General features: G+C 41.0%; 1 protein-coding gene and 1 long non-coding RNA gene across 6 annotated transcripts in view; one reads left to right on the top strand and one right to left on the bottom strand.

The window, feature by feature from the left end:
• LOC137856342 (uncharacterized) overlaps positions 1-14976 on the top strand; it is a 298868-nt gene extending 283892 nt beyond the window's left edge. For 4 of the 5 annotated variants that reach the window (XR_011096373.1, XR_011096372.1, XR_011096371.1 and 1 more), the window contains exon 12: positions 13365-14976. This is a non-coding gene — a long non-coding RNA (uncharacterized lncRNA). The other variant, XR_011096369.1, reaches the window with a different exon arrangement.
• Positions 14977-18915: 3939 nt separating this feature from the next.
• The window catches only part of TECRL (trans-2,3-enoyl-CoA reductase like), a 60151-nt gene continuing 52181 nt past the window's right edge, over positions 18916-26885 (bottom strand). The window contains exons 9-12 of the mRNA XM_068681631.1: positions 25162-25219; positions 23779-23864; positions 23325-23370; positions 18916-21723 (exon numbers count right to left, since the gene is read on the bottom strand). Coding sequence (XP_068537732.1) covers positions 21596-21723; positions 23325-23370; positions 23779-23864; positions 25162-25219 — 318 coding nt within the window. The 3' untranslated portion in view covers positions 18916-21595. The remainder of the gene's footprint in view (positions 21724-23324; positions 23371-23778; positions 23865-25161; positions 25220-26885) is intronic.

Genomic DNA, 26885 nt, shown 5'->3' with positions numbered 1-26885 from the left:
GCCAGAGCCCTCAGCTGGTCAAACGGGGTGTCGCAGAGCCAGGCAGCTCTGCTGCAGAGCCCCCCAGCTGCAAAAGCAACCCTTGAAGGGGAAGGTTTAACTCATTTGCTTACATGAGGAATTTATTGAGTTTGTCTTAGGAAGGTAATGTTAAATCATTGCACTGGGGCTTCTTATTTCGGATAAATTTAGCAACGTTTTCCACAGGACTTGATTCAAACTGGAGAAGGCACTTTTACAACAAAATGAGAGTTTAAGTTCAGGCTTTATTCATTTTCATAAATTTTAAGGCCAGGCGGACGCATTAGATCATCCGCTTTGCCCTCCACAGCATCTCACCCCGGTGCCCCAGCACCGAGCACAGTAACGTGACTAAAGCTCCTCTTAACATTTAACGGCCCCATTAATTTTCAATTGATGCACCACTTAGACTAAGGGATTTGCACCCTTGACCTTGGGCATCTAACACATAAACTATCAGATTATGTTTTTGCAACTCTCTCGTACGCGTTCGCTCTTTCAGCGTCAGGAGCGCAGGCAGCTATAACCAGCTCAGTCAGCCGACATAAAAACCACTTAAACTTCCCTGGCACAGACAAGGCTAGAGACACAGGAGAAATTCAAATGTCCTTGTCTCGTTTAATAAGTTTGAAAGTGTTATTAAACATTGAAACGTGGCACACCTAGAGGGAGTTTGCGGGGAGTACCTTTCCTCTCTCTCTTTTTTTTTTTTTTTTAATTCCTGTTGAAGTCTCCTTGAAAAATGAGAACTGCAAACAGATTCCTCATTTTTGGTGCTGTATAGTGATTTGTATTGAAAGTGAACTGTTTTCTTTTCCCCTCCATCTGTATAGTCAGTGAATGGAAAACATTTTGCTGCAAAACCTTTAAGGAGTGCATGGAGGATGGAGTTACTCTAACTGCTGCATTAGGGAAGTAATGTAATGCAGGTTTGGTTTTCCTCTGAAACTTCTCTTGAATTTGAACTGAAATGCAATGAACTAGAGCACGCAGATACACTTTGGTAGGAATGGTTGGATTATAGAGAATTGGTACGAATGAAAAAGTTACAGCTGGAGCTGACCTGTGCCTGGCACCAGACTTGGATAAATTTGGAGTTTGCATTTGTGGATATCATCAGTTATTCACTCAAGCAGCTCACGGGAACTAATAAAGCACTAAGAATTCACGAGGGCAAACTTCAGTGCATTTAGGTGACTTCTTTCCTAGAAAACTCTTTCAAACACTTCTTGCTCTACCTGCAGCAGGGAGAGAAGTGAGACAAACTGCTGCAGTGCCTGGGCTGGGTGGCGTTTTCCCCAACCACCTGTGGGCTTCCTAGGTGCTGTGGATCTTTAAATGTCATTTTAATTCAGGCTTCTTGCCAGCGTAAGGTGTTTTCAGGCTGCTCACAAAGCTTGTAGAAACCTGATAATCTGAAAGACGGCCAAGGATAGCGAAATGCCAAAGACTTAAGGACTAGGTTTGTTACCCAGTTTAGAGAAAGAGTCACAGTTGTCTTTAGTGCGAGGTGCTTGCAGAGCATCAACATGATGGGACTTGGGTGCAGGCACACACCATCACATCACCTGAGGGATGTAGTGCATTATCCAGTATAATCCACTGCTTACGCTGAAAATAACAACAAAGCCCTTTGTAGAAAGAGAGAAGGGGCAGCCTGGCATGGAGTGAAAAATAAAATGAAAATCCAAAGTTATAACCACACACAGGCAAAATAATATTTTCCAAGGTTGGTATCAGGGAAAGTTAATGGAGCTCTAATGAATATTAATTTATACCCACATAGATGACTAACTTCTGTGTTTTTGCTGACATGGCGAGCAATCAGTATTTAAATGTCTAGTATTTCTTTTGATTTGCCACAATTAATGTTTCAGGGCATGTATGTGAGTTTATAAATTAAAAAAAATTAATTAGAAGTTGTCGCTTTTGGTTTTTTGTAAAGATTGAATGGCAAACAGAGCCATTAAGCCGTGCCATGCTCAGAATCAGGATGCTGATGTAAATACGGATAGATGATACTAACGACTCTGAGTTATTTCTTTTTAATCTCCTCATATTTTGAATGGAAACATGGCTTTAAATGAAAATGCTCATTATACAAATTAGATGGATGTTATTACTAAGCACATTAATCATTTTTTCTCCAAATGTTCACTTTACAAATGTAATTATTTTTAATCATACTGGTTCCACTAAATTAGAGATTTGGTTTCCTTTTTGTACTCACATTTAAGGTCTTTGTATTTAAAAGCACATTATTTTTTATAGATTATTTCCTGCCATTTTACTTCAAAAGCACCTAATAAAATTTCAGTAAATGTGATTAAATAGCACAGAGAAGTTGCCATGGCATTTTTCTTCCTTTTAGCGTCAAAAAAATAGCTGGTTTCTCTATTACAAGCTTGCAGCTTCACAAGGATGTGGGTGGGTAATTAATCTGATTCCTCTCCGTGTATATCACAAATATATTTTCTTGCAGTTCAGTGATTGATATCAAGCTATTAAGTGCTTAACCCTGGCAGAAGATCAGGACAAGGCCTATAGGGCATTCAAATAACACCTATAGCTTTTCTGGAAGTTTCACAAGGTACTTAATCGACGGTATTGTCACCTCAAAAGCAAGCGTGAATTGTACCCTATTCTTGTAAAAAAAAAAAATATCCCAAATCCTCGAACCCATGGGAGACTTTGTGGACTGCTTTTCCCCTGGCAGTTTGCAGCAGAAAAAGCAGCACAAGATGTTGTGTTATCAGCTGCCATCTGGCAAAATTTCTTTGTCTGAGCTTTTCACCTGCTTTATGGGGAAAAACAATTAAACTCCACACTGAAGACCGTTCAGCCTCACAACCAGATCCAGTCGTTTTCAGCACTGCCCCTCTGTTAGTGTGTATAATTAATACGGACTTTGAGACATTAAGCAACAAATTCTGTAATTGAAAGATATTTCATGTGCAGATTAGGAAGCAACCATCTGCCACCTTCTTTGTGCATTACTGCGGTTTATTTTAGAAAGAGAAGAAAAAACCCTAACATATCCGTTGTTTTGCAAAGACCAAACATGCTCCCAGGAGAGCCTGGCTTTGCCTTTGCTGGAAAGGTAGTTCAATGCTGAGTGTCGGTTCACGATCTCTGTGCACATTTTCCACAGCGATTTTGCAAATGCATTGAGGAATATTACTTCTGTGAGATTCTACCTCACCCAAAGTTTAGCAGAAGATAAGAAAAAATCTGTTTTATGCTAATGAAGAGCATATTATTTGTCTGTGGTACTAGGTTATTTCTGTTGCCAATCCCGTCCTGCAATCTTAGTGCCCCATTCAGCATCCCTGACCTTGATGTTGGATGTATGACCATGCCCTCGCTTCTCCATAATTCGCCTACAAAAAGGTTCATACAAAAAATGGAGTGAAGGTGAGAGATATACTGATGAGATTTTGTAATGTGGGATGAAGCGGAGATGTGCTGTGAATATTTGTGATAGTTAAGGGAGTAGAGTGTAAAAGAAACCATCTACTCAAAACTATTCCTTGGGAAAACTCTGTTCATTGCATATGTTAGCAATTCAATGCAACTTGAATATAGTATGGGAGAGTGTTCTCTTTTCGTTTGCTGTGTGGCAGGCTGCTGTTGTACGGAGCATGGTGTTAGGGCATTAGCGATGGGTTGTTTCAAGGCGTTTTTGAAAATTGGCAAAACATCTATTCAGGTTTTGTAAAAGTGAACAGATCCATCAGGAAGGAAGAGCAGGGAAGGGGCTGGCAGAAGAGAAACCTCTTGATAGCTGTTCCATGCACTGGCTCACGTGTAACCCATAGCATGCAAGCCTTGGCACTGACAGTGGCCTGAAGATGCCAGGGTGCTCTGCTGTGTCCTCTGTTACGTTCTTCTGCAAGACCCTGCTCCTCTCAGACCCTGAGGCTGAAACCCACTGCAGGGACATTTCAATTCAGTGTATGCAACTCCACTGCTGCATTTTAATAGTTTTTACTGAAATGGTTAAGTCTTGGATTTGCAGGTAATGTTCAAGGAGGCAGGTATCCATGTTTCCCTGAGATGTATTTGTCTCAGCCCCGTAGGGTTTTTGTAACATCCCAGCTGAAATACTCATTTCTCTTTCGCACTTCTACCTAGAGCACAGAGCTCAGTTCCTTCACGCCCCATAGCAGGCACAGTGGACTCATCCTCTCTTCACATCTCTGAAGATAAAAAACCCTTGTGGTGAATAACCAGCCCAGTCTAGTACCATAGACAGGGCAGTAATTACTTTACCAGTGTCACTGCACCTCAGCAGCACATTACAGAGCTGGCAACTTGTCGCGTTAAAGGGGTGTAGCTGATTAACCGTTACGGGCCCGGTTGGATTCAGAGTACTGAACCAGTCGGACATTCACCAAAACTGGGGGTCCGTTCGGACATTCACCAAAAACGTAATAACCGCCTGGGGGTCCACTCAGACATTCACCAAAAACGTATTAACCACCTGGGGGTCCGTTCAGACATTCACCAACAATGCATTAACCGTCTGGGGGTCTGGTTAGATTCAGAACACTGAACTATCACGGATAACCACCCTAGTTGCATTAATGAGAGCTATCACAATGCAATCAAGTATGGTTTATTACAGCAACAGATAATCAGGTTCTTTTGGATTGCCGGTGATAGTGACTGTCTGCAAAAGCAAGCTAGTATGCATGAAATACACAGGGGTTCTAGGTGTGGGTTCTAGGTGTGGGTTCTAGGTGCGCAGCCTAGAAATAAACGCGTTAAAAGGATCAAAGACTCTATAGAGATTTATAAGCAAATATTCAGATCTCACCCAAAGGCGTCCCAATGGGGGGGGAAGAGAGGCTCAGCCCGTCGACTGATCCCAGGAGTCAGGAGGTCCTAAGGATGTTGTATGTCCTCGGGATGGTATCTCCCCTGACGATGGTATCTTCCCTAACATCCCCTCTCTCTTGGGCCAATTTATATTATTTTCTATCTTTTAGGTGGAGCTTGAGTGGCTCTAGTCAAGCATATCTTAGTTATGATTGGTGTAAAGTTTTCCCGTCTCCGTTTAAAGTAATAGGCTCCGAGAAATTCAGAGCGCATGCTCAGTGAGGGGTGGTCGCACCTTGGAGGCGGGTAGCTTTTGGGATGGAGGTGTGTTTTGGTATTATAATGATATTATAATGAGCAAAAAGTACACTAGGGTACAGCATTTGTCAAAACATGACAGGTCTTTGGCTTAGGGTGGCAAAAAGTGCAGCTTTGTGCACAAGAACAATCGAGGCCCCACCTGATTACAGAGCCTAGCCGTGGTGTCTCCACTCCACTCCACGCTCCGTGGTGTTCCTTAGAGCTAGCACACCAAGTTTCCCCAGCGCGATAGCATCTAAGGTTGGGAGCCTAGGGAATGCTCAGATAATGCAGTTATGCCCTACCCTGAAAGCCTCTTCAATGCTGTACCTTTTCCTTAAAAGTGTGAATGTTAGTTTTATTTTCCTAGTTACTTCAGGCATTTACACCACACAACTCCATTGGCAGTGGAATGAATTTGGCTTGGCTTCCTCTGACTTCTTGTGCTGTGATAGCTTCTCGGAGGCTGATTTGGGTGACCTATCTGTTCCTTCAGTGGGATACGATGCTAGCATGCAGTTTTCCCAGTGCTGTGAAATTTATTGTGTTTGAGATGTCTGCCTTTTTGTCATATTTGATAGAAATTTGCAGATCTTTGAATTTACTGAGGAGGGTGAAGGCGTTGATGTACACATACGTGCAGCACAATTACTTAGGCTTCGTTCCCTTAGGGAAGCTAGGTGAAAATGTCCACTGCATCCTCGGTGCCCATCAGTGCATAAAATGGTGAAGCTGTCTGTCTTAAAGGGCATTTAATTATGGCACAATTTTAAAAGTGAATGAGTGATAAGTGAGTTCTACTTACCGTGTAGTAAATGAGCTTTTTTTTTTTTTATTCCTTCACCCCTCAGAATCCTTGACATCTAACCTTTTGCTTATGTAAAACACTTCAGCTGTTCATTCGCAAGTTTAACTATGCTGAAGACTATCCAGTGGAAAGAAATCTTATTATCTTCAGCTTAATGTTTCATTATCTGGCACAATATGAGGATATTAGACTTTGATTGCTGGTTCTCTTTGGAGATTACAGCATTTAAGTTCTTATTCCTATCTTCATTTTAAATTTTATCTTTTTTTTTTTTTTTTTTAACTAGTTACATTTACATTACATTTATATCTTGTCTTGCAGGGTTTGGGGGTAAAAAGTTTAGGCAAGAAATTAAATATTCTAATTATATTTGCCTTGAATTGCCCAGATTATTCTGTCGTTCATCCATCCATTTTGCATCCTAACACTACGTAGACAAAACAGTGGGCATCGAGCAATTGCAATGGTGACTCGCTACTTACCAACATCACACATCTGGCAAAAAAATCCCTTCAAGAACAGTGTGATGACCTGAAGCACCTATGGATATTACAAAACCATTAATCTGTGACAATGTCACCCAAAGTTACAGTAAATAAGTTATCAAAGTGGTTTTATGGATGACAGTAATGTATCTGTTTGGAATCTGCTGTGCTCCGAAAGGCATATACATTCGCTATAAAAGGATCTTCAATCTTTCTGAATCATTTCATTCTTTTTTACACACTATAAAATTGCCACTTTTATGGCCAGGCTTGATGTACGATATGGCTGAAGAAATGTATGAGTTAATTAAAGAATAAAGAGCTGTCCCTCCTGCTGTGCATTTCTGTTCATGACATTAGCATCTTAGGACCAGTGGCTTGTTCTGTGCAGAGATTTAACTGTACATGATTCATATGGGGCTGCGGGAGGTTATCGCTGTGGTGTGCGTACTCATACTGCATGGGAGCTGGTGATTTCATCCAGAATCCAGAGGCTTTGTATCTCTAGGACGAGCTTCTGCACTCCTAGGAAACGTTTACACTTGTTTGAAATTGTCAGCAAGATCCCAGACCACAAAGCAGAGTTCTTTTTGCAAACGATAATCCCACCAAGGAAGCCATCATGGAAAACTAGGGCAGGAAAGGATCACTTGAATTGTCTGCTGCAATCACAGATGGCCATGCTGTCTCATTCTAGCCAGGCATGCGTCAGCCTCTGCCTTAAATCTCCCTGATATTTGCTTTCCATTTGTTTTTTGTTTTGGTTTGATTTGTTTTCTTTATTTTTGCTCTTTCTACCCGCCACTAGAAGGCTGTTCCAGGAACTCGCTCCTCAAATAGCTAGAAATCACCCTCAGCTTTCCAGCCAAAATTTATTCATGCCAATTAATGTTCATCTGTTCTTGTGCCAACATTGTTCTTTAGTTTAAATTGCTCTTCTGGCTCCCTGAAGCTTACCCCGCTGTATTTATAGAGCCCAATCAGATCTCTCTTGGTCTTCGCTTTGCTCAGCTAAATAACACAAACACCCTTAGTTCACTCTCGAGAAACAAGCTCATTATTCCTTTGGTCATCCTTCACCTATGCCCTGCTAGGTTTATATTTTTTGCACAGGGCTGGCAAGAAATGTCCACTGAAATGCAGCTGAGGTCTCCCCAAGTTGTCCTGTACGGGAATTAATGCTCTCCTCTCACAGAAGCGACCTATTTTTCATTGGCCTTCAGAAGCAAATGTATGTGCCCCAACACCTACCTCTGAGCCTCACACTAGCCACGTATTTCCTGGCCAGTAGCCTTCTTCTCATGCCAATGAGCAAAAATGGTATGTCCAGGGAGCAACTTCAATTTCTTATATTTTCCCTTTGAATCCTGGCTACCGTGCATTAAATAAGATACTTTCTTCCTGTGTCTCATAAGCATGTTCCCTTTCTTCAAAAGATTATTGTTTAGACACCCAAAAGGATGGCAATTGTAGCATAGAATGATCATTGGAAAGAGAAAGATACAAGACCTCCTTTAAATTTTAGAAAACTTGAAATGCTTTTTAGCTTGCTTGTCATTACTCAATATGAGCTAAGGCATTTACAGGATGTATGCTCTCCAAAACAAATTTAAAAGATAAAACATTCTAATTGCTCTTTTTTCTTGTCTTTTTTTTTCTTTTTTTCTTTCTCCATATTAGTATTATTATTTTAAGAAAAATAGTAGAAAATTGTCAGGAACTGTAACTTCTTACTTTTCTGTATGACTTAGTCTTGTGCCATAATTTCAAAGCCTACATCCAATAATGCAAGTTTCCTTCTAATAGCAGCTTTAATAAGTCATCATACCTCTGCACAGCCTTTATTATTGCTGGGCTCTTTTTGTCTTTTTTTCTTCATGTAAATACCAGTATAGACACATTTTTAATATCCTATGGATACCAGTTTTCTTCTTGAGGCCATTTTGTTCTGTGGAAAGACATGTAGAGTCTTTAGTTTACAATGATGTCTTGTTCCCATGGGGCAAAAGTAGATCCTCCTGTGGTCACTTTCCAATCTCGTTGTTTTGTCACAAGCAGGCTAGAAAAGCTAGAAATACAGTTACAGAAATGAACAGTACAGAAAGAAAAACAGCATAAGAAGGGTTTCTGAAGCTATGCAGGTTACAGGGCATTAAAAAGTACATGGCTGTGTCATATTTCTTTCTAGAACCCAATTTTGTCTTCACGAGCATGTTACACAACTATTATTCCTCTCACATACTAGGCTTATCATCTCCGTGTCCTTTCCAGCCTTCCTCATGTCCTCTGTGTTAGCTCTAATAAAAGTTAATCCATAAGAAAAGGCCCAAAAGACCAAGCTGACCAAGCTCAATTAGTTCTCTGATGAACATAATCAAAGCCAGACCTTCAACCGAAAGGGGTGGCACTCGCAGAGACAGGATAGAGCCTGCTCACTGTGTGTTTGAGCACAACTTTTATCAGAGTCTTTTAAACTTAAAGCATTTGGCTTTATTACTGCAATACCTTATGTCCACTTGCCCTCTACACAAGCCAACTGGAAGGGCACTCACAGCCTTGCTACACGTAGACTTCAAGTGAGTGGCTAGAGCTAGGCACACATTTTTATTAGTGTGTTCATGGTAAGGATGTCCCCTTGCAGCACGCTGCAATGTTTTTGAGGCAGTTCTGTCCAGATATGTTGTGTTAAAGAGGGTGGAAAACAAGGATTTGGGCTGGGGGGCGGAGGGGAGGTAGTAAAGAGGCAAACAGCTGGGGCCATGGCACCAGGATTTGGGAGCAAAATCCTTGTGTCTGTACATGCAGGAGGAAATCTTAAAGAGCAAAATGTATTTTACTACATCTTAACTAAGCAGACTAATTCATTCAGGGACCTCTAGGTCCCTCTTACTTCTATGCCATGATTCAAAGTAGATTTTCTGTACTTCTCGTCATGATGTACAGTCAGTGGAGTTTCCCATACTTATTTCTACCCTGAGACATCTGCATGTGCAAGATACTATATATGTATTTGGAGAAGAACGGAGGAATACATTTTTAAGGGCTCTTCAGACAACTCAGGTCAGTTCTCAGAAGTTTTGTCCTGCAATCAAATATTTAAAAATGCTCTCACAATAAGTGTATGCCTGTCTGTGGTACTCACTAGCAGCTTGTTCTAACCTTACGATGCTGGAGACAGTCCTGAAATTCTCAGCGGGTGCATTCTCACTGAAGCCCTATAAAAGGTAATGGGTAATTAATATCATCCAAAATTCTTCAGAGGCTGAGGATGGCAGAATTTAGCTCATATTTCCTTTTGGGACCATGAAAGTTAATTCCTATACTTTCTGGCAAAAAGGCTGATCTTTCTATTCTGAGTGTTTTTATTTCAGAGCATATAAGCAACAGCAAATGCATGCACTTCTAGTTTTGTATCATTCTTATTGGGATTTAATTTGTCCCTTTACTAGTGAAGAAAGATCTGAAACATCCTCAAAGTTTAAAGAGATGTTAATGTGCTAGAAAGAGCCTTTGAAAGAGCTTGTTTTAGTCAAAATATCGCAAGAGTGTTAATTCTGAGACTTTCAATAACACTAAAAATGTTTATTGATAAATGCCTCATTTTCTTTTAATAACACTTGCTTTAATGTTGCTGTAAAAGGCATCAACTTTGGCTTAATGATACAGTGTTAGTAGTTAAAAATCTACCTTCGATGGTTATTTGTATTTTAAATTTGGCGTTTTCATTTGATCCCATATGCTTTTGACAGCCCTGGATTGAATTAAAGCAGGATCCCAGGTACCTTATAAAGGCAAGAGAGCAGCTTGATCCGAGGCAGCACCTGAGCTAATGTCTCTTTCCTAGCTGAGTGATAGCCAGGCAGTTTGCAGTGCCAGCAACTGCAGTTAAATCAAATTGACTTTTAGTGTTAGACCAATGGTGCTAATAGGCTGGGTTGACTGTCTATGAGCGGATATGGAAAGACAAATACATTAAAAGCAGAGGTCACGCTTATCTTTTGCTTTCGGCAGCACAGGCTTTACAGTGTGAAGTTCATCTCCCCTCCAAGAAATTATCGTTCCTCCAGTTTATCTCAAATGAGTTTGCTAATGAAAATCTAGAAGGATTTTTCCTTGTCACACCATCCTCCATAACTCAAGACTTATTGCCCTTGCATCCCTTCATGCTCAGATGGGAGTAGGGATTGTTTTCCTTTTTGGTTTTGCATACAGCATCTAGCACGGTGGTGTCTCAACCTTTGCTTTAGGTGTTAATGCAACAACTAATGAGGAGCAAGGAAAGTGTGGGAAACATGGGGAGGCTGTGAACTGGCTGGGGGAAATATCTGGTAGGAAATATAGATTGTTGCTTCCTCCAACAGAAAGGGCAGTAGGCACCCCAGTGAACCTGCAGCAACATTCCTCTGCTGGTTTCCTGAACTTTTTGCCAATGCTAAAATAATGGCCTTTTCACACAGCTGAACACCGTGGGCAGTGGAACAGTCTTAATAGTCCTCTCAGTGTTGAATGTGATGTACTGAGGGCTGCAGAAGTCTTGGCCCATCGGTTTGTACAGGGCTCGGTGAGCATGTGCCTGTGACTTGGCTCAGGGTAGTGCCCAGAAACCTCTGAAGACTCGCGTCAGGCAGATTAATAGCATCTCTGGAAGGAGTTAGCCTCAGTACAGAGTAACTAGAGTCAGCACAGCAGTAGCATTGACAGCACAGTAATAATGCCAGCGTGTTTGCAGCTGAAGGCTTGTACCACGCAGTGAGGCAGGACGAACAGAGCTGCGTTTCAGGAAGGACATCAGCAGAAGTGTCCAAATGGCTGAACATCAGGCATGCCATGCTGCCTCTCCCCTGTCTTTGGAGAGTACAGAGATACAAGGAATGGGTAGAGAAGGTGCAAGAGGTCTGATGCTGGAGAGACAGCATGGCCAAAGCCTTGTGCTCTTTGTACCCTCAGTTATTCAGCACGCTCCTCGGAGTTGGCCAAAGCCATTTTCCAGTGTGATTTTTCTTGGAAAATGCTCTTTCGTTGATATCTGAAAGCTCTGTAGGAAGATTGTCAAAAGCTGAATTCAGACGGAGAGCTTTGTTTTGAAGAGTTTCGTTTCACCCATCAGTAGTGCTGTCTGTTTGTATTAGTTCAGATGATAACAGACATTTTTAAATGCAGCTGTTGTACTCCGTGCTGGGAATCACAGTGATTTTTACCATCTTGCAAGGAAACATTTCAACACTATGAAAATCCAACTTTCCACTCAAACATTTTGACACCCAGAAAGTAAAAATTTTGGTGTGGTAATTTGATGGTTTCAGTATAGACCAAGCTTGAAATCCTGCTCCACAGAACATTTTGAATGTGAAACATTTTTTTTTCTAATTTGATTTAGAGAGGGCTGAATAACAAGCCAACTGTGTACCAAAAATCTGGAGCTTCTTGCAAGTTGAAAATTCTGTGTTTTGTTTCCCTCTAATACCAAGACAGAAAAGGTTAATCTGAAAGTACACTGAAATTCACATTTACAAAATCCAGTCTCCACAAGGCCGTGAAATCCTTAATTTGTTTATTTCTCCCATAAGAATATAAATCACTGTTGCATCCCCCAAATGTTTGTGAGTTTATCAAAAGGAGCATTTATTCAGCATTCATTCCACTCTGTCATTAAATCCTCTGGATTATATGGCTGTTGTTGTCTTTTAAATTCCTGGTAAATATGTTGCTGACAACCAGCTGTTCTTTTCAGTGCATCATAACCAAGCCTCCTAGAGTAGATCATTAGTCTGCTCGCATCCATCTATTTTATTTATGTCAGTCAGGGAGATTACAACAGCCATCTGCAATCGTGGACAGCTTTTGTTTTGTAGGAATGCACTGCGGCACCATCGAGGGCAGGGGGACGTGGGGGACAGGGCAGAGCTTCAAGGATATCAGCTCGCCGAGGGCAAGAAGGCTTGCCAAGAGCCCAGGGTAGGGACACTTTGGTCTCTGGTGACTTTTTCCCTTCTTGCCCCAACGCTGCTTTGAGCCAGGCAGGCTTAAAAATGTGGAAACATCTGGGGGCTGGAAGCATGAGCAAGGCACAGGGCACCGCCTGGTTATCTTTGGGAGCCAGCAGGTCTCAGAGAGCTTCTGCACCATCAGTTCCCTTCCCAATCCCCAAACAGTGCTACACGTTTCCCCCTTGGCAGCATGCTGACTCCTGCTGCTGCTTTAACTTTTCCGTGGTCTGATACATCAGGCTCAGTTCGCTCTCAGTTCAAGCTGTGTCAGAGACTCCCATGTGCACGGTGGTCAGAGGTTTTCTCTGCTGGGGAAATCAACCTTTATGTTTTCCAGCTTGCAGGATTCAGCCTGGCTGGTTTTCTCTCTGAAAGCAAGGGGATGCTGTCCCTCACACCCGTAATTTACAGGAATTAGCAATGAAGTGATGCTCGGTTTGAGGGAAAGAAGCACTGCGAGCAACTGGGTCTTAAAAGGGAGATTTGGAAAGTGAGGTCCCCACTGGGAATCGGTAAATTTTGGTTTCTGGTGAAAACATAAATATTTGACACTTTCTGTGAATCAAAAATCAGAAGAAAAAAAAAAAAAAACAGTCATTTTGGATTGATTGAACTATTTCTCTCACAACTTATGCTGAAATACATAGTATTTCATCTGTCTGTGAAATGCAAGCAAACTGAAAGATTAGTTATATTAATTAGAAAAAATAGAAAAAAGACCTAACACTTTACTTTCAAAGAACAGATGGCTTTCACTTCTTGCGGCTGTAGAGTGTTTTGCTGCAACATAAAGGCATGCAGCATCTCCTCTGGGGATGAAGGAAATTGAAATGGAGAGAAAATCTTGCAGGGAAACTCACTGGCAGCTCTAGGTAAGCAGTAGAAATAACAGGCATGATCTTTACTCCCTCTGACCTTTGTTGGTTTCATTGCCTGCTGCAGGCTCACGGGCCCTGAATCGCTCTGCTCTGAATCAGGGGAAGGGACTGAACCTGGGGCTGCAGTAGACTGGTGGCTGCTCCTTCAGCTTAGAGGTTGACTTTCCTTCAGCAAGATAACCAGGGATTTCCCCAGCAAGGACAGCAGTGGACAGAGTCTGCCCAAAACTGCCAGAGCAGTTTTGGCAACAGGTGAGACCCTGTGCACAGACTGCTTTTGGGACACTGCAAATCACTGCCTGAGATCAAGGTGTTAGGACATCTGCTTGCCCTCAGCTCTCTGCCCTTCTCCCCATCAGGATAGCAGCAGCAGAAGCCCCGTCTGCAGAGATTTATTGTGTCAGAGGGTGGTTTTGTCTGTTTTCTCTCCCAGCTCGCCAGGCTTAACCTTTTGACCATCCTTCAGCCTGCCTCATAATGTGCCTATTTTATCGACAATTGCAGTTAAAATGGAAGGCAGTTTGGCCAATCCTGCTGGCTGCCGCTTTGAAAATTTTGTCGTGACCTTGTTTGTGTCCTTAATTCTTGCTGGAGATGCTCATCTCCTTGCACTGTAACCAATGAATCAATTTTATTTTCTCTGCTCCAAGTGGGGGGTGGGAGTTTCTCCCCCCTCTGTATCTCCAATAAGAAAACTCCTGCAGTTTTTCTCTCTTTGTAACTGCCTATTGATTGTGTGTGTCAACCATATGTTTGTGGATGCTGAAGGATCTGATTTTATTTCTATTTGCTCAATGGTATCTGAAAAAAAAAATGACTGCTCAAAGGGCTGCTGAGAAGTGGGGATCTTGTCAGCATGTTTTATAATGCATTATTCACAAATAATTGCGACACGACGTAGTGATTACACGAGGCATTTCCTTTTTTTTTTTTTTTTTGCTTGCTTTAAATATGCCCTTTGGATGACATATGCATCTGCAGTCCCAAGGCTACAGAACTGCAGTTAGGCAAGGTTGCCTCCTGTTGCATGTGCCTAGATTTAGTGCCCTTACACAAACTGCGTGCCAGTAAATAAAAGTCATTTTTCAAAGCGTTTGCAGGCAGCGGCTGCTGTGCTTGTTTTTGTCGGTCTGGGCAGCCCTGTGCCACTGAGAGCCAGTCAGCGAACCACCGGCTGGCACATACCACGAGTTGCTTGAGGGATGAGAAACTAACATCAGTGGCTTCTTCAAGGATGACAAACTGCATTAGCTGTTTGGCAGGCTTACCGAGAGAGCTAAACCCATCTTGCATCGGGCTTCAGCACCTTGGCCTGGAGTCCACGGCACGTCTTCTAGCAGAGATGCCGTAGGCTTGTGGCATCCCAGCCCTTGAGCTGCTCAAAGAGAACTTGGGTGCTGAAATAGCTGTCTGGGGCCACAGCCCCTGGGCATTCAGCTCTGAAAAGGAGCAGCAGTGGCGGAAATGGTCTTTGTTTCATCAGGGACTCAGACCCGTCAGCACAGGAGCAGGGTGGTTGTGGAGAGCTGTCATCTCCTACCTACGAATGACTCCTGAATTCCTTCCTTCAAGCTCAAGCTCTCTGGCACAGTCCTGTGGCTGCCCTGAGGGTTTGGCGTCGCAGTTCATAAGTGCAAGAAATTTCACCGCCTTCTCTGGTAGGAATAGCACTTTATTTCCCTGACAAAAATGAAGACAAATAACTGCACATAATAAAACAGCATGCTTTTGTTTAGTCATTATCAGTAATTCCCTGTGTAACTTGCAGTACTCTGTGCAAGTCCATGGTGTGCTCATAGTGCATGCGTGAAAATTATTGTAAAATTGGCATTTCCAAACCAAGTGCAGGAATGTTCGAGGTACAGTTTCTGACAAATATTTGCATGTTATCAAAATAGATTACCTGTTTATTTAAGTGTTCTCAGGGTACTATGTCTTCTAAAGTTAATTTCAGGTCTGTAAGCAAGATCAGCACTGCCTTTATTACATTGCAGTAAATCTTTATTATATCTGTGCTTCCCTCTCCTGGGACAGATGTCCAAGGCACTGAGCCCTTGGGGAGACTGCAGCTCTCAGATTACTACGGTCCTATTCACTTTGTCCTTGTGTCTGTATTACTGCAATATCTTTTCCTTTTACCTGCTAGGGCTCTCTACATAAGAAAACATTTCAAACGTATGTGAGATTATGTTGCAGCTTTTATTCCATAGATTTATGGTTTAATAGTAAGATGCTGTTACAAACTTGATTAGTTAGACCTGGAAGAATTATTCTTGTGTTTTGCAGGGAGGAGGCCATGAACAGCTGCAGAGGTTAGGAGCAAAGGAAATGTGTAGGAGAGTCATTCGGAAGTTTGGGCATGTGGGGCAAGAGGGCTGAAATAGGTAACACAGATATTTCATCCGTAGCCTTTTGAAATCAGGAGTTGGTTTTCCTTTGACATTACTGCGTATCTCAAAGCTCTAATAGATAAATAGTAAGAGTTAGAATGAAAGCCATACTAGTCCAAACGCAAAGCACATTCTGCAAAGAGATGACGTAAACCAGAGGGTGGAAGAATACAGTGTTCTTATGTGACAGTATTCTCTGTTGGTTTCAGAACAGGTACTTTGTTTTTCATTAGATGCAATATTGGACATGTCATCTTTAATCCATTTCTGTCAAGCTCTGTTGTCAGAAAGAGTGAAATTTCTCTCCAAAAAGACATATCTGTTAATCCCTAAAAGCACACTGCAGCCACATTCTAGTCCTTCCAGCTCTCTAATCAATGTTTCATTCTGCAAGGATGCCCTTGAACCTAGGAAATGGCTTCATATTATGTCCTAGAAAAAAAAAAAACCATTTGTTTCTTTTCTCGTCTCCAGGAGAGGGACACTTTTTAAAGTATTTGTTTATTTTGTAACTCAGTGTCATGGTGCTCCACCAGTCAACTGAAAACCCATCGACTTTTCGGTATGAGTAAGAGCAAAAGAGTGCTTGATGGGGTCTGTTTTCTTCTGAGCCTGCCCTGTAGTGCTTTAAAAGAAAGAGCCCCCAGATGGTGGGAGCTGTGATTTTAAAAGAAAAGCCTTCCTTGTTGAGAATGGCAGAGTATTTGGAACAGCAGAAGGGATCACAGGTAGAGCTGTATTACTTCTTCCCAGGAATAATGTCATGTGTTACAAGGAAGCTAGCTAATGATCAGAATTCTTCAACAAAAGATGTGAAGTTTGCTTTTTTAAATAAGGAATTCATTAGCATTGCTGAATACTCTTTATCATATTTCTTTTATCTATAAATGATTTCCTCTTGCTTGGTTACTCAGCCTTCAAATGCTTCAGAAGTTGGATAAAAGCAGATATATGTTAGAAATCTAGGTGTTGTGAAGGTGTTAATATGTGGTAGGTTTTTTTAATCCAAATGCACGTACTTCAGGACCCATTAGCTTGTCTTTTCACTTGACAAAAGAGGTTTTAGATTTACCATTATCTTGCAAGGCAATTCAGTGCAGAGTATTTCAGTCGCACCATGACTGACGCCCCTCACATGGGCCACTTCTTGTCCAGACGGACAAGGAAATATTTTCTCAGAGCCATCCTCACAGGGCAGTGCCAGAGTAAAAGCCAGTCTCTGGTGAGCTAGGCAAATAAATAGCCAACCACTGGTGCCATGATAAAGGCCCAGGGCAGCTCTACTCTTGGCTCCAACACCTGCAGAAAGAGTTACATGTCCAAGTTACATATGTAGCTGAACACCAGGTCTGCAGAGAACATTAGAAAAAAAAATTATTCCATGATGCTAAATCCATGTGTTATGAAAACTGCCTTTAATTGTAGCTATACAGCAGCCTTTATACACTCACCTGTGATAAACCAGGCTTTTCATAGTAAAATATTATTCATGTAGGTACTTGTCACTGTGCAGTGACAACACAACACTTCATTTACGTTTATCTGTGGAACGCTGGAACTGGCATACAGTACATTTCTCTAAAAGCTTTCATGAATGTTAATGACAGAGAATATAGCTTGGAGACAAAACTTGTGCCTAGGAAAATACAGAAAAGGGAAGCCAATAAAGCATCATGTGGAAAGTATTAGCTTGCTGAAAAACTCTTTATGGTTTGAATTAATTTTTAGTTCAGCAGCACTTGTTAAAACTATAAATAGATAAATAGTCTCTTGCTTTCCTATAGCTTTCTCCCTCTTATAGTGTGCTTTAGAAGTCCTCATGTTCAGTGATTTTTATTTTATTATATTCAGCTATCACTGCAGGCTCTCTTTCAGAGAACTACTTTGCTATCAGGTTGCTTTATCTCAGTTCCTAGTGTGATAAAAGCCAATTTAGAGTCACTTTCTTTATACAAAACAATGGAAAGTACAAGATATTTTGATGATAATAGCATGTTTAAAAAAGGATGACCATCTGCCTATTCACTTCTCCTGTTTTCAGTGTTCTATGGAGAGATGAAATCACTGAGACAATCTTCAGTCCTGTCAACTGGGAAGATGTGTTAACTGTCTTATAAGACAAGCATATGGCTGGGTCTTAAGGGCTTTTTCAAACTGGGCATCCAAACGCAGGCTGCCAAGCTGTGTACAGGAGCATCTGCCACTTTGGTTCCCCATCACAACGCCTCAGTGCGTCACCAGAGAGCCTGAGCTGGTGCCTGCTCTTGTCAAGGTCAGCATTTCATGGCAAGAGCAGGCCACTGAAATGTAGACCTGTGAAACCAAAGGCCCAACTTTAGGCTACCCCATTTGAAAGTCTTGAAATTAGACTTTGAGAAAGATGAGACTTACCCGTCTGGAGGATCACAGCAGAAAACCAGCAGCAAGCTGCTGGGTGAACACAAAGGGACCTGTGTGTGAGGAGTCTCCACCGATGGGAGAGAAAGCAGTGCTTGGAGCAGTGGTGTTCACACCAGCCTTCCTGGGCAGGCCAGGAAGGACTCCGTGGGACTTCAGCTGATTATTTTCACACTGTCCCCACCAGAACTGTTGTCTAGTAGGCTCATGTCTCTGTACCTTGCCGTATTTGTGGTCTTTTGGCTTGGATGGCCTAGCTTCTGAAGAGTGTTGAGCAGGAATTGCCCCAGTAGATAGAGGCCCTACCTGTGCCAGTATTTGTGCTGGCTCCCTGCGTCTAACCTGAATCTGTCTCACTCCAACTCTGACCACTTGAATCTTCTGCTATGCATTGCTCTGCCTCCTGCTTCTTGTGACAAACATCATTATGTTGCATCTAAGATGAGGGCTGGCAGCAGCATCAAGGAAGCTCAGGCTGGCCACTGGAGCAAAAAGCAAGGGTAGGAAACATCCTGAGCACCACAGGGGCTGTGGGTTCACTGCCCTACAGTCCATCACATTTCCAAGTGGAAAAAAAAAATAAAGGAGTGAGCTCAAAGGGAAAGAATTGCTTTGTTTGTTGTAAGTCGCAGATTTCATGGCCCCCACAGGGGAGCAGGACTGAAAAGTTTTGTTCACGTTTTCCTGATTGTTTTCCCATGTATGCCAGTGCATGCAGAGTGCTGTGATGGCGAGATCCTTCACAATGTCTGTTGAGTAACTAACTCTGTATTCAGTGGCTAAAGTACGGTGCAACTACCTAAGCAATGGATCACGTTGGATGTTGGCTCATTCCCTTTGACCTTGAAACATGATGATATTCTGGCACTCAGGTGACCCTGCCCCTGTCTTCCTCCTACTGATGGCTCTGAAAAAGTTAGGTCTGTGCTTAAGAGAGAATACTACCAAACGTGTTTTCAGTTAACCATTTATTTCCTCATTAGCCCTTAATACAAGAAAATATCAGAGTATTTTGAGCTCTTTTTTTTTTTCCCCCAAGTAATTAGTAGTCATGACAAACTTTCCCAAGAAAATGCTTGTGTGGAGACAATTGTTTTGTTTCAGAATATCCATGATGCTTGTGGCTAAAATTACTGGCAAATACAGGGAGATACGTTATCTGTCCTAATCACACAGAACTTGCCCTGAAAATCACAGAAGGTAGAGTAATAGAGAAAGATCCATGAATGTGCAGGAAGTTGGATTTATTGCTATTTGTGAAGTGACTTAACACAATTTAGAACAATTTTAGCTAGTCAAGATCACATCAGCAAATCCCAAAATACCTGCCTTATTTATTTATTTATTTATTTATTTATTTATTTGTGTATTTATTTATGAGACAGCCTGTTGTAGTATATCTTCATTTGTTATTACCTAGTATTTGCTCCTACCATGATTTTAAAACTTCAGTCATTCAGTTAGGGAGCCAACACCCTTCTTCCCCTATCCTCACGTACCAATTAACCTACTAAAAAGCAGAGAGGTAAACAATTCCTGAAGTACTTACTTGGCTTAAACTAATTGCTGAAGAGGAACTGTGTTCCCAGGAATTAGAGTCACTCTGGTAGCGTGCCTTGAACAGACTTAAAGCTGCAATAATCTCAACCAAGAGACTGCTAGATAAATGTGTAATTTTACCAAGTTACCTTTCCTCATGAACTATTCAAACTTCAAGACTGCTAAAATGAGACATTTAATTAACCTGAAATTAAAAGAATCTCAGTAACTGGAGTTAAAAACAAAAAGAGACAACATTCTTATGACTCACATGTCTAACACTAGTTGGAAAAAAAGTTTCAAAATATTTCTGTTATATATAAGTGACTAAAGAGTACAGAAAATACTTTTTCTGAAACAGATCTTTATTAGTAGTCTGGGTTAGACAACTGGGTGTTCACTGTAACTCAGGTTTTCCATTGAGAGGATTAAAAATAAAATAAAATTAGATGTTATCAGCTTAAAAAATAAAAAAAAAAAATATGGAAAGTGATTTATTTACCAAGATGAAAATGAGTTATTGTTGCTAACGGGCAAATTGTGAGACTCTAGATTAGACATCAGAAGAGGAATATAAACACAATTTTGGGGGCAAATGAACTTTGTTAGAACACTTGGGCTGGTGCTAAGATAACATAGCCTCTAGGAGACAAACTGCCTACTTTGCATCTGTATTTTGGTATTTCTCTAACAACTAAAGGTTTTCTGGCAATCTTTTTCGCAGGCTTAAGGGAGCCAAAAGACCTTGATAAATGTGCAATGGTAGTAGAATGAAACTAGAATTAAGATATACAGAGTTAGGCCATAAATGCATGCTTAAACAGTTCTGATTCTCTTGCTGTCTCTAACTACAATTGTGCTTCTGCATGGCAAGGATCCACTGATTTGCAAATGGAGCTAAAGAGATTTCAGGACTTGAATAACAAATCCAGGGGATTCTAGAGGATCCCCTGGAAAATAATGTCCTGGAAAGCAAAGTAGCAGCGAGAACTTACTGGCCAAATTGAAGCGGAGCAGAAGCCATTCATCTGTGGCAGTTCAGATAGGGACTGAAATTTTGTCAAAATCCCTCTCCTTTTTGATAACAAGCTGTAATCTGGTTCACCTTGTGCCCAAGGATTTCACAGTGCTTGATACAAGTTAAAGTGAACGGTGTCCAGATGCAGTTGGGCATTGAACAAGAAGATCTTAACATGCTTGTTAGTCCAGAAAGTCTTCTGCCATTTCCAGAGCTGTTTAATGTGAGAAAGGGTGTATGGACTTAAATGATGTACCCAAGGTCATGCAGCAAATTAGTAGCAAGTTGGGAAGCAGCTCACAAACAGTCCCCTCCTGGGACTGTGGGGCTGATCTGCCTACCTGAAAATAAAAGAAAACCAGATGTCTCTGCAGTGAATCATTTTAAGCCAATTTGTATTGAACAATTTGCTATCAGAATCAAATGAAAAAGAAAGATGGGGGGAAAAAAAAAAGTTGTAAAAGTAGTCTAAACTGTTTTAACAGCTTAGCAAGTCATCCTTTGATGTGGTGCTTTAGAGGAGTTGAGGCAGGACATGCTGTTTCTGTGCAGTTTAATAGATGCAAAAATCCATGCATCTGGTCAACATCTAACACCAAACCTTAAAATCACCAGATCTGAATGCATGCAGTTGAGGTGTATTCCATTAATTTCAGCAGTATCTGTGCCCGTTTACACCTGCTAAATATCTAGCCTCATATTCAACATAAATTTTCTCATCATCTCCCAATTAGCTCCATTGCAGAAAATTAATTTAAAATCTTTTAGAAGGAAAGAAGAATTCAAGAGCTATTTTTTTTTTCACTTAATTAAAACCTCTTCTTTTTGATCTGTTATTTTTCTGAAAAAGATATCCAGTAGTTTGTCCTCTTTGGTTACTGAATTAAATGGCTCATTTGCTCTGCATTAGTTATTGAGCTGTACACTTAGGCTTCAACTCTTGTGAAGGGCTCAGAAGATGATAGGAATCATAGCTGCTTTTCTCCGCACCTCTGGATAAAATTTCTTCAGGTACAGCTTGTGTTTCTTTTGGGCCCAGAGAGACATCTGGATGACCATCAGGAAAGCAAAAATGCCGACTATCAAGAAAAAAGGGAACAAAAAAAAAAAAAAAGGATCGTGTTTTCTTTCAGTGCTTGTTTCTGTGCACACAGGAGGGTTTAGGGACAAGTCTGAAGTCTCTTCTGTGGGCAGAGACAAGTTAACCCTGCCCTCGTTCTCAGCCTTGCAGTGGCTGTGATAACGTGTCCTGAGGCTCACAGCTGCCATGTCAGAACGCATGCAGAAGATGTTCACATCTTCTAGAGACACCCTGAAACACCTCTGGCCTCATCATAAATCACGGCCTTCTTGGGCCTCGTGCAGTCGCGGCACAGAATTCTCTGTGACCACACACGACTATTTCTCTGATTTGCTTCTGGCCTATAACACTTCTTCATTTTTACCCTCAGCTTCCAACCGCAACAGGGAGCTGTGCTGTAACGTCTTGTTGTACAGATGGACCCTGGAGCAAGCAGACAGCCACAGATGAAGCTGTCCAGAAGTGAGGTCTCACAAAAACCTCAGTGGAGAGCCCTGCATGGTCCTACACGCAGGTCTTGCATGGGCCCCTGCTGTGGTCATCAAGGCTCAGTAAGAGGTCTCTTAGGTTCCCCTCCTTTCAGGCTGAGAGGTAGAGGATGTGTTTTGTTTTGTTTTGTTTTGTTTTTCAAATTCAGTACCCTTTTCCTCCCTTAAAACGAGCTGGGGGATCAGATTCATCTTGCATCTGGCCAAGTTATGTTTGGGACAGTCACTGAAAGGATGTGCACACAGCATCCTTTGCTGTTTTCTGCCCCCAGGAATGCAGCCCTACAATGCCCCTGAACTTTCAGATCATTTCCATACCTGGACCTGTAGCACAAAAAAAATGTTCTATCTTTCAAACAAAATTAAAAGTTTTATTTTTATTTTGTCATGATGGAGTTTAAGCCGCTTCTGAAATCCCTTCCTTTTTCATTTGTAAACCACGTGGGGCTACTTTTTGCAAGTAGTTTTTATTGTTTTCTGTTTTGGAATGGCAAGATAATTAAAAAGTGAATGTTCTGGAGAGCTCAGTCCCGGGGAGTTCAGTCCCAGGGACCATATTTGTATGGGTATTTAGGGCTCTAAGGATTCAGGAAAATACTGAGCAAGATCTGCAAACACTGCTAAGCAGGTTGATATTAGGAGCTGGGTGCCTGATAAAAGCAAGTGGGAAAATCCTGGCACCTTTGTGTGTCTTTGCTCATTGGAACTACTCAGTATGACTTTTTAGCTCTTCCTATTAGAAGTATCACTCCAGGTTGACAGTGAAAAGAAAGTTCCCTGTATCATGTTTGACTATAAATGAAAAAAATATGTATTTCTTAATTAAATTTCAAAGTTAATTTTAACTGTGAAAAGTGAAGAGACAATAATATTTCACAAAAAAATAAACACAGCAGGTTTAGATCCAAAGAAGCTGACTGGGGGTGTCTCAGTAGTGTTTGTACCCCCCACAATTTTCTGAGGGTAGCACCTCGAAGGTTTGTACAGTCATGTCATGGGGGAGATTTGCTGACAGTATTTTGTGTGCTGTAAATTTGGGGCACATTTTAATTTTACAGAATTCACCTCCACAAACAATTTCAGAGCTCTCTCTGCTTTATTTCAAACTTACCTGGCAGTGTTTGTGTCATCACCGTGAAACTAATCCAAGAGCCAACCTGTCGCAAAGGTAAAGGCATTGTTAATTGTATGCACAAAACAAAAGGGAAAATCTTCACAAGAAGAGCCTAACACTTTGCACTGGAGAGAGGAGAGGAAAAACAGCTAGAAAGGGGCCACCCAGTGTGCTGTGTGAGGGTGAAGAGATGGGAGGTAAATCATTTGGTTGCTGGGGACTCTGCAATGGAGGAGAATATATTCAAAAGTCATGCTACACATGTGAGGGAAAAGAAGGGCTGGTGGAGAAACATTTGTGGGAGCAAGGAGACTCTGAAACAAAAAAAATGTAATGCTTGATGTATAGGGAGATGTGTGGAGGAGCTGCAGACTTGCTGTGGACACAGGCTGAAAGTTTTACACGACCTTACAACCCGCCCTTAGCAAAGAAACAGGAGAAAGTCACGCACCTCATATGTATAGTTGGGACAGGATACCAGCAAGAAGAGCCATGTGAAGGGGTTGTAGGTTGGACTTGGAAAACAGGCTTTACTTCCTTTATAAAAGAGGGAAAAGAAAAAAAAAAAAAGACAAGCCCATGGTTTTATTACAGGGAGGGGAACAAGGCCCTATAACAAGCTAACTATGTGACAAGGGTCACTTTGGTCAATGCTTCCAAAGCATAGCTATAGTCTGGAAATTTTGTGAAATCTTTGAGACAGCAAAGCTGCATTTATCCCAGTGAGAACACTGCTTAGCAAGCCACGTATCCGTTTGTACAGGAAAGGTCTGGCATGTCCAAAGGATAAGACCTTTGTTCAGAGGAAAAGAGAAACGAGTTGTTTAATGTGTACTAGCCAGCAGGAGAGTGCTAAGGGCACTCTTCTGGGATAGAAAGGACACAGATGTATCTTACTCAGCCTGACTCCTGACCATGAACCTGTCCCCTCTTGCATCCTCATCCTTCGTTCCCGAGCAGAACAGGAAAACAACTCCAGAGCTAACAGCACGACTCTCCACAGCCACTGATAACGCTCATATAAATTGCAACATTTCACTTTTCCAGTTCTGGCAACGGTTCTGTCTTTAATACTTGCAGACACTGAGGATGCTTAAAAAAAAAATGATTTTGCTGCTTTTAAACTGCTTTAGACTCCTTGCAATAAACAACATAAGCACCTGCCTAACCACAGTACATCAAAAGCTTTCTGGAACAGAAGAAACTGACTTCAGTGTGTGAAGTTGATTGTACCATGGTGAAGTATTTTCTTGAGCAGGATGCTATTGTGGGAAATTACACCATTATTATCTCAAAATATATTTTATTTTCTAGTGTATCCAGTATATATAGGTTTTGTTCACAAGGTATAAAAGATCCTGAAAGAAAAACATACCTGAAGCAGCCTTTAAAAGCATACACATGCACACTTAGATATACGCCTGTGTAAGTATTCATGATTTTATCGTGTGTTTGTACATATGTGGATGTGTATCTGTGCATGAGATGGGTATATCTAAAACCCCAGCAATTTCACTTTTAAAATTTTGAAACTGATTTATAATTTAATTCTCTGTTGTCAACAGGATGCTTTAGAGGAATTCCATGCTTAAATTCACACTTAAATTGTAGGTGTGTATAATTAAGATAAATTTGTTACAAGTTTTAGAACAACAACAAGTGTTGTTAATATTTCCTTGTCACCACATTTATTTTGAGCACATCATACCGATGGCAAGGTACCGACTTAATCTTTCTTTATTCCATGCTCGTAGATACATAAATTATTATATACCAGCAGAAGATGGATGGGTTAAGCACACTTCAGTCTTAAACAGACAAATATGAAACAGACCTGAGTGATTTTGGTGAGCTAACGCTACGTTGATAAAGTGATTTCCAGCTTCACACATCTGCAAGACATTAAAAACATCTTTTCAGTTGTATGCCTAAACTGCTAGCTGCGTTACAGTGCATAACCAGAGTCCCCCCCTCTCCCCTACAGCTTTGTCTCTGTCTCCAAAATATATTCTGGAAGGACTTCCACAGCCACCCTATGGGAGTGGATAATGGATAATAATCAGGAATTTAAAAGTAAACGAAGCCAACATTATTCCTTGTTCTGCTACTCTCTGCTTATGCCATTTCCAGCCTAACCAAATTCGCACGCTTGATATTTAATATTTAGTTGGTTAAAATCTTTAGAAGAGGCACCAAGTCTCCCTGTTTAGTTATATAGATGTAGAACAAGGTGGCTTCAGGTTTGCCTGGAGAGGAAAACCAAATAAATCAGTAGAACAACCTCATTTTGTATTTTTCATTTTTCCCTTGTTTTATGAAGAAAATCAAAATGCTGGTACACATTTCAATCTCAGACTGAACTTTTTTATCCAGTTCTGGGTTTGAAGACCAATTTCGCCTCTCACACTGAAAAAATGCAGTGTTAAAAAGTTATGTTTTCATGTATTGTTTATCACTCTTATTTTTTTTTTAAGCTGGCAAAAATCAAGAAATTAGAATAATAAGGAGGAAGACTGCTAAAACCTAGAGACATTAAAAGTGTAAAGCCACAAAATTAATACAGAAAACAAGTGAAATATGATTTTTAAGCCAATTATGAAAAAGGCAGCCATAACAAACTTCAATGAAAGCTAACTGAAAGAAATACATAAGTTAATTTTGTATTGAAATGTGCCATTATCTGAAAGAACATTGCAGATAACATTGCTGAAGAATTTTCCTCTTTTGGCAGAGAGATTTCTGTGTTTTTTGTTAGGAAAGCTGAAATCAGTTCTCCTACTAGCAAAGCTGTTATTCTGCATGGATAGGTAGTCATGGGTCAAATCCTGCAGTCCTTTTATTTTTTTTTAATTACAACTACCTAGCTGTCATCTATCATAAACACCAGATGTAAAACATTAAATAGGCAGAAAAGGAAATTCTACTATAAAACATTACATCAGGAGCTGTAATTTTAGCCACAGCATTAGAAGTGCATTTAATTTAGGTGCTTCTGATTACAAACTAGGTACATGATTGTTTCCGCTTACAATTGCTTCAAAGAAAAAAAAATGTTTAAAAGTTTAAAGAGTTTTTGTGAAACACTGTACAGATTGAAAGATGTGCTACCTACATGTATATCGCTGTGGAGAAAAACAGATTTATACACTATAGATAACACGTAGTAATTCTATAATCGATTGTAAGTTAAAGCAGGGAAAGGGCATTTCTGCTGGGATTCTCTCTGGCTTACCTTTGGCTCTGCAGCTGCATTCAGCTAGTAAGTAGCTCTTATGTCACTCTTTAGAAACGTGGCTGGTAATGCTCTAAATTGAGAAGTGCTGCTAAACGTAAGCCAGTCTTTAGTGTCTCAGAAAAGTGGGGCAGTAAAGAAGTGCAGACGGAAGCCTTAGCATCTTTATGAGGCTGAACTGTTGAAGTCTACATCCTGTTTCCCCTCTTTGCATTCCACGTGTACACTGGAAGATAACCATCCCTGCACAGCTTTGAGCAATTTCTCTAAATAGGAGAATCTTTCAGAAGGGCCTGCTGACACTCTTCAAATTACTCTGTACTGTT

This window comes from Anas acuta, chromosome 4, assembly GCF_963932015.1.
Source record: "Anas acuta chromosome 4, bAnaAcu1.1, whole genome shotgun sequence".
Classification (NCBI taxonomy): Eukaryota; Metazoa; Chordata; class Aves; order Anseriformes; family Anatidae; genus Anas; species Anas acuta.
This window is presented reverse-complemented; position numbering and strand designations above follow the sequence as displayed.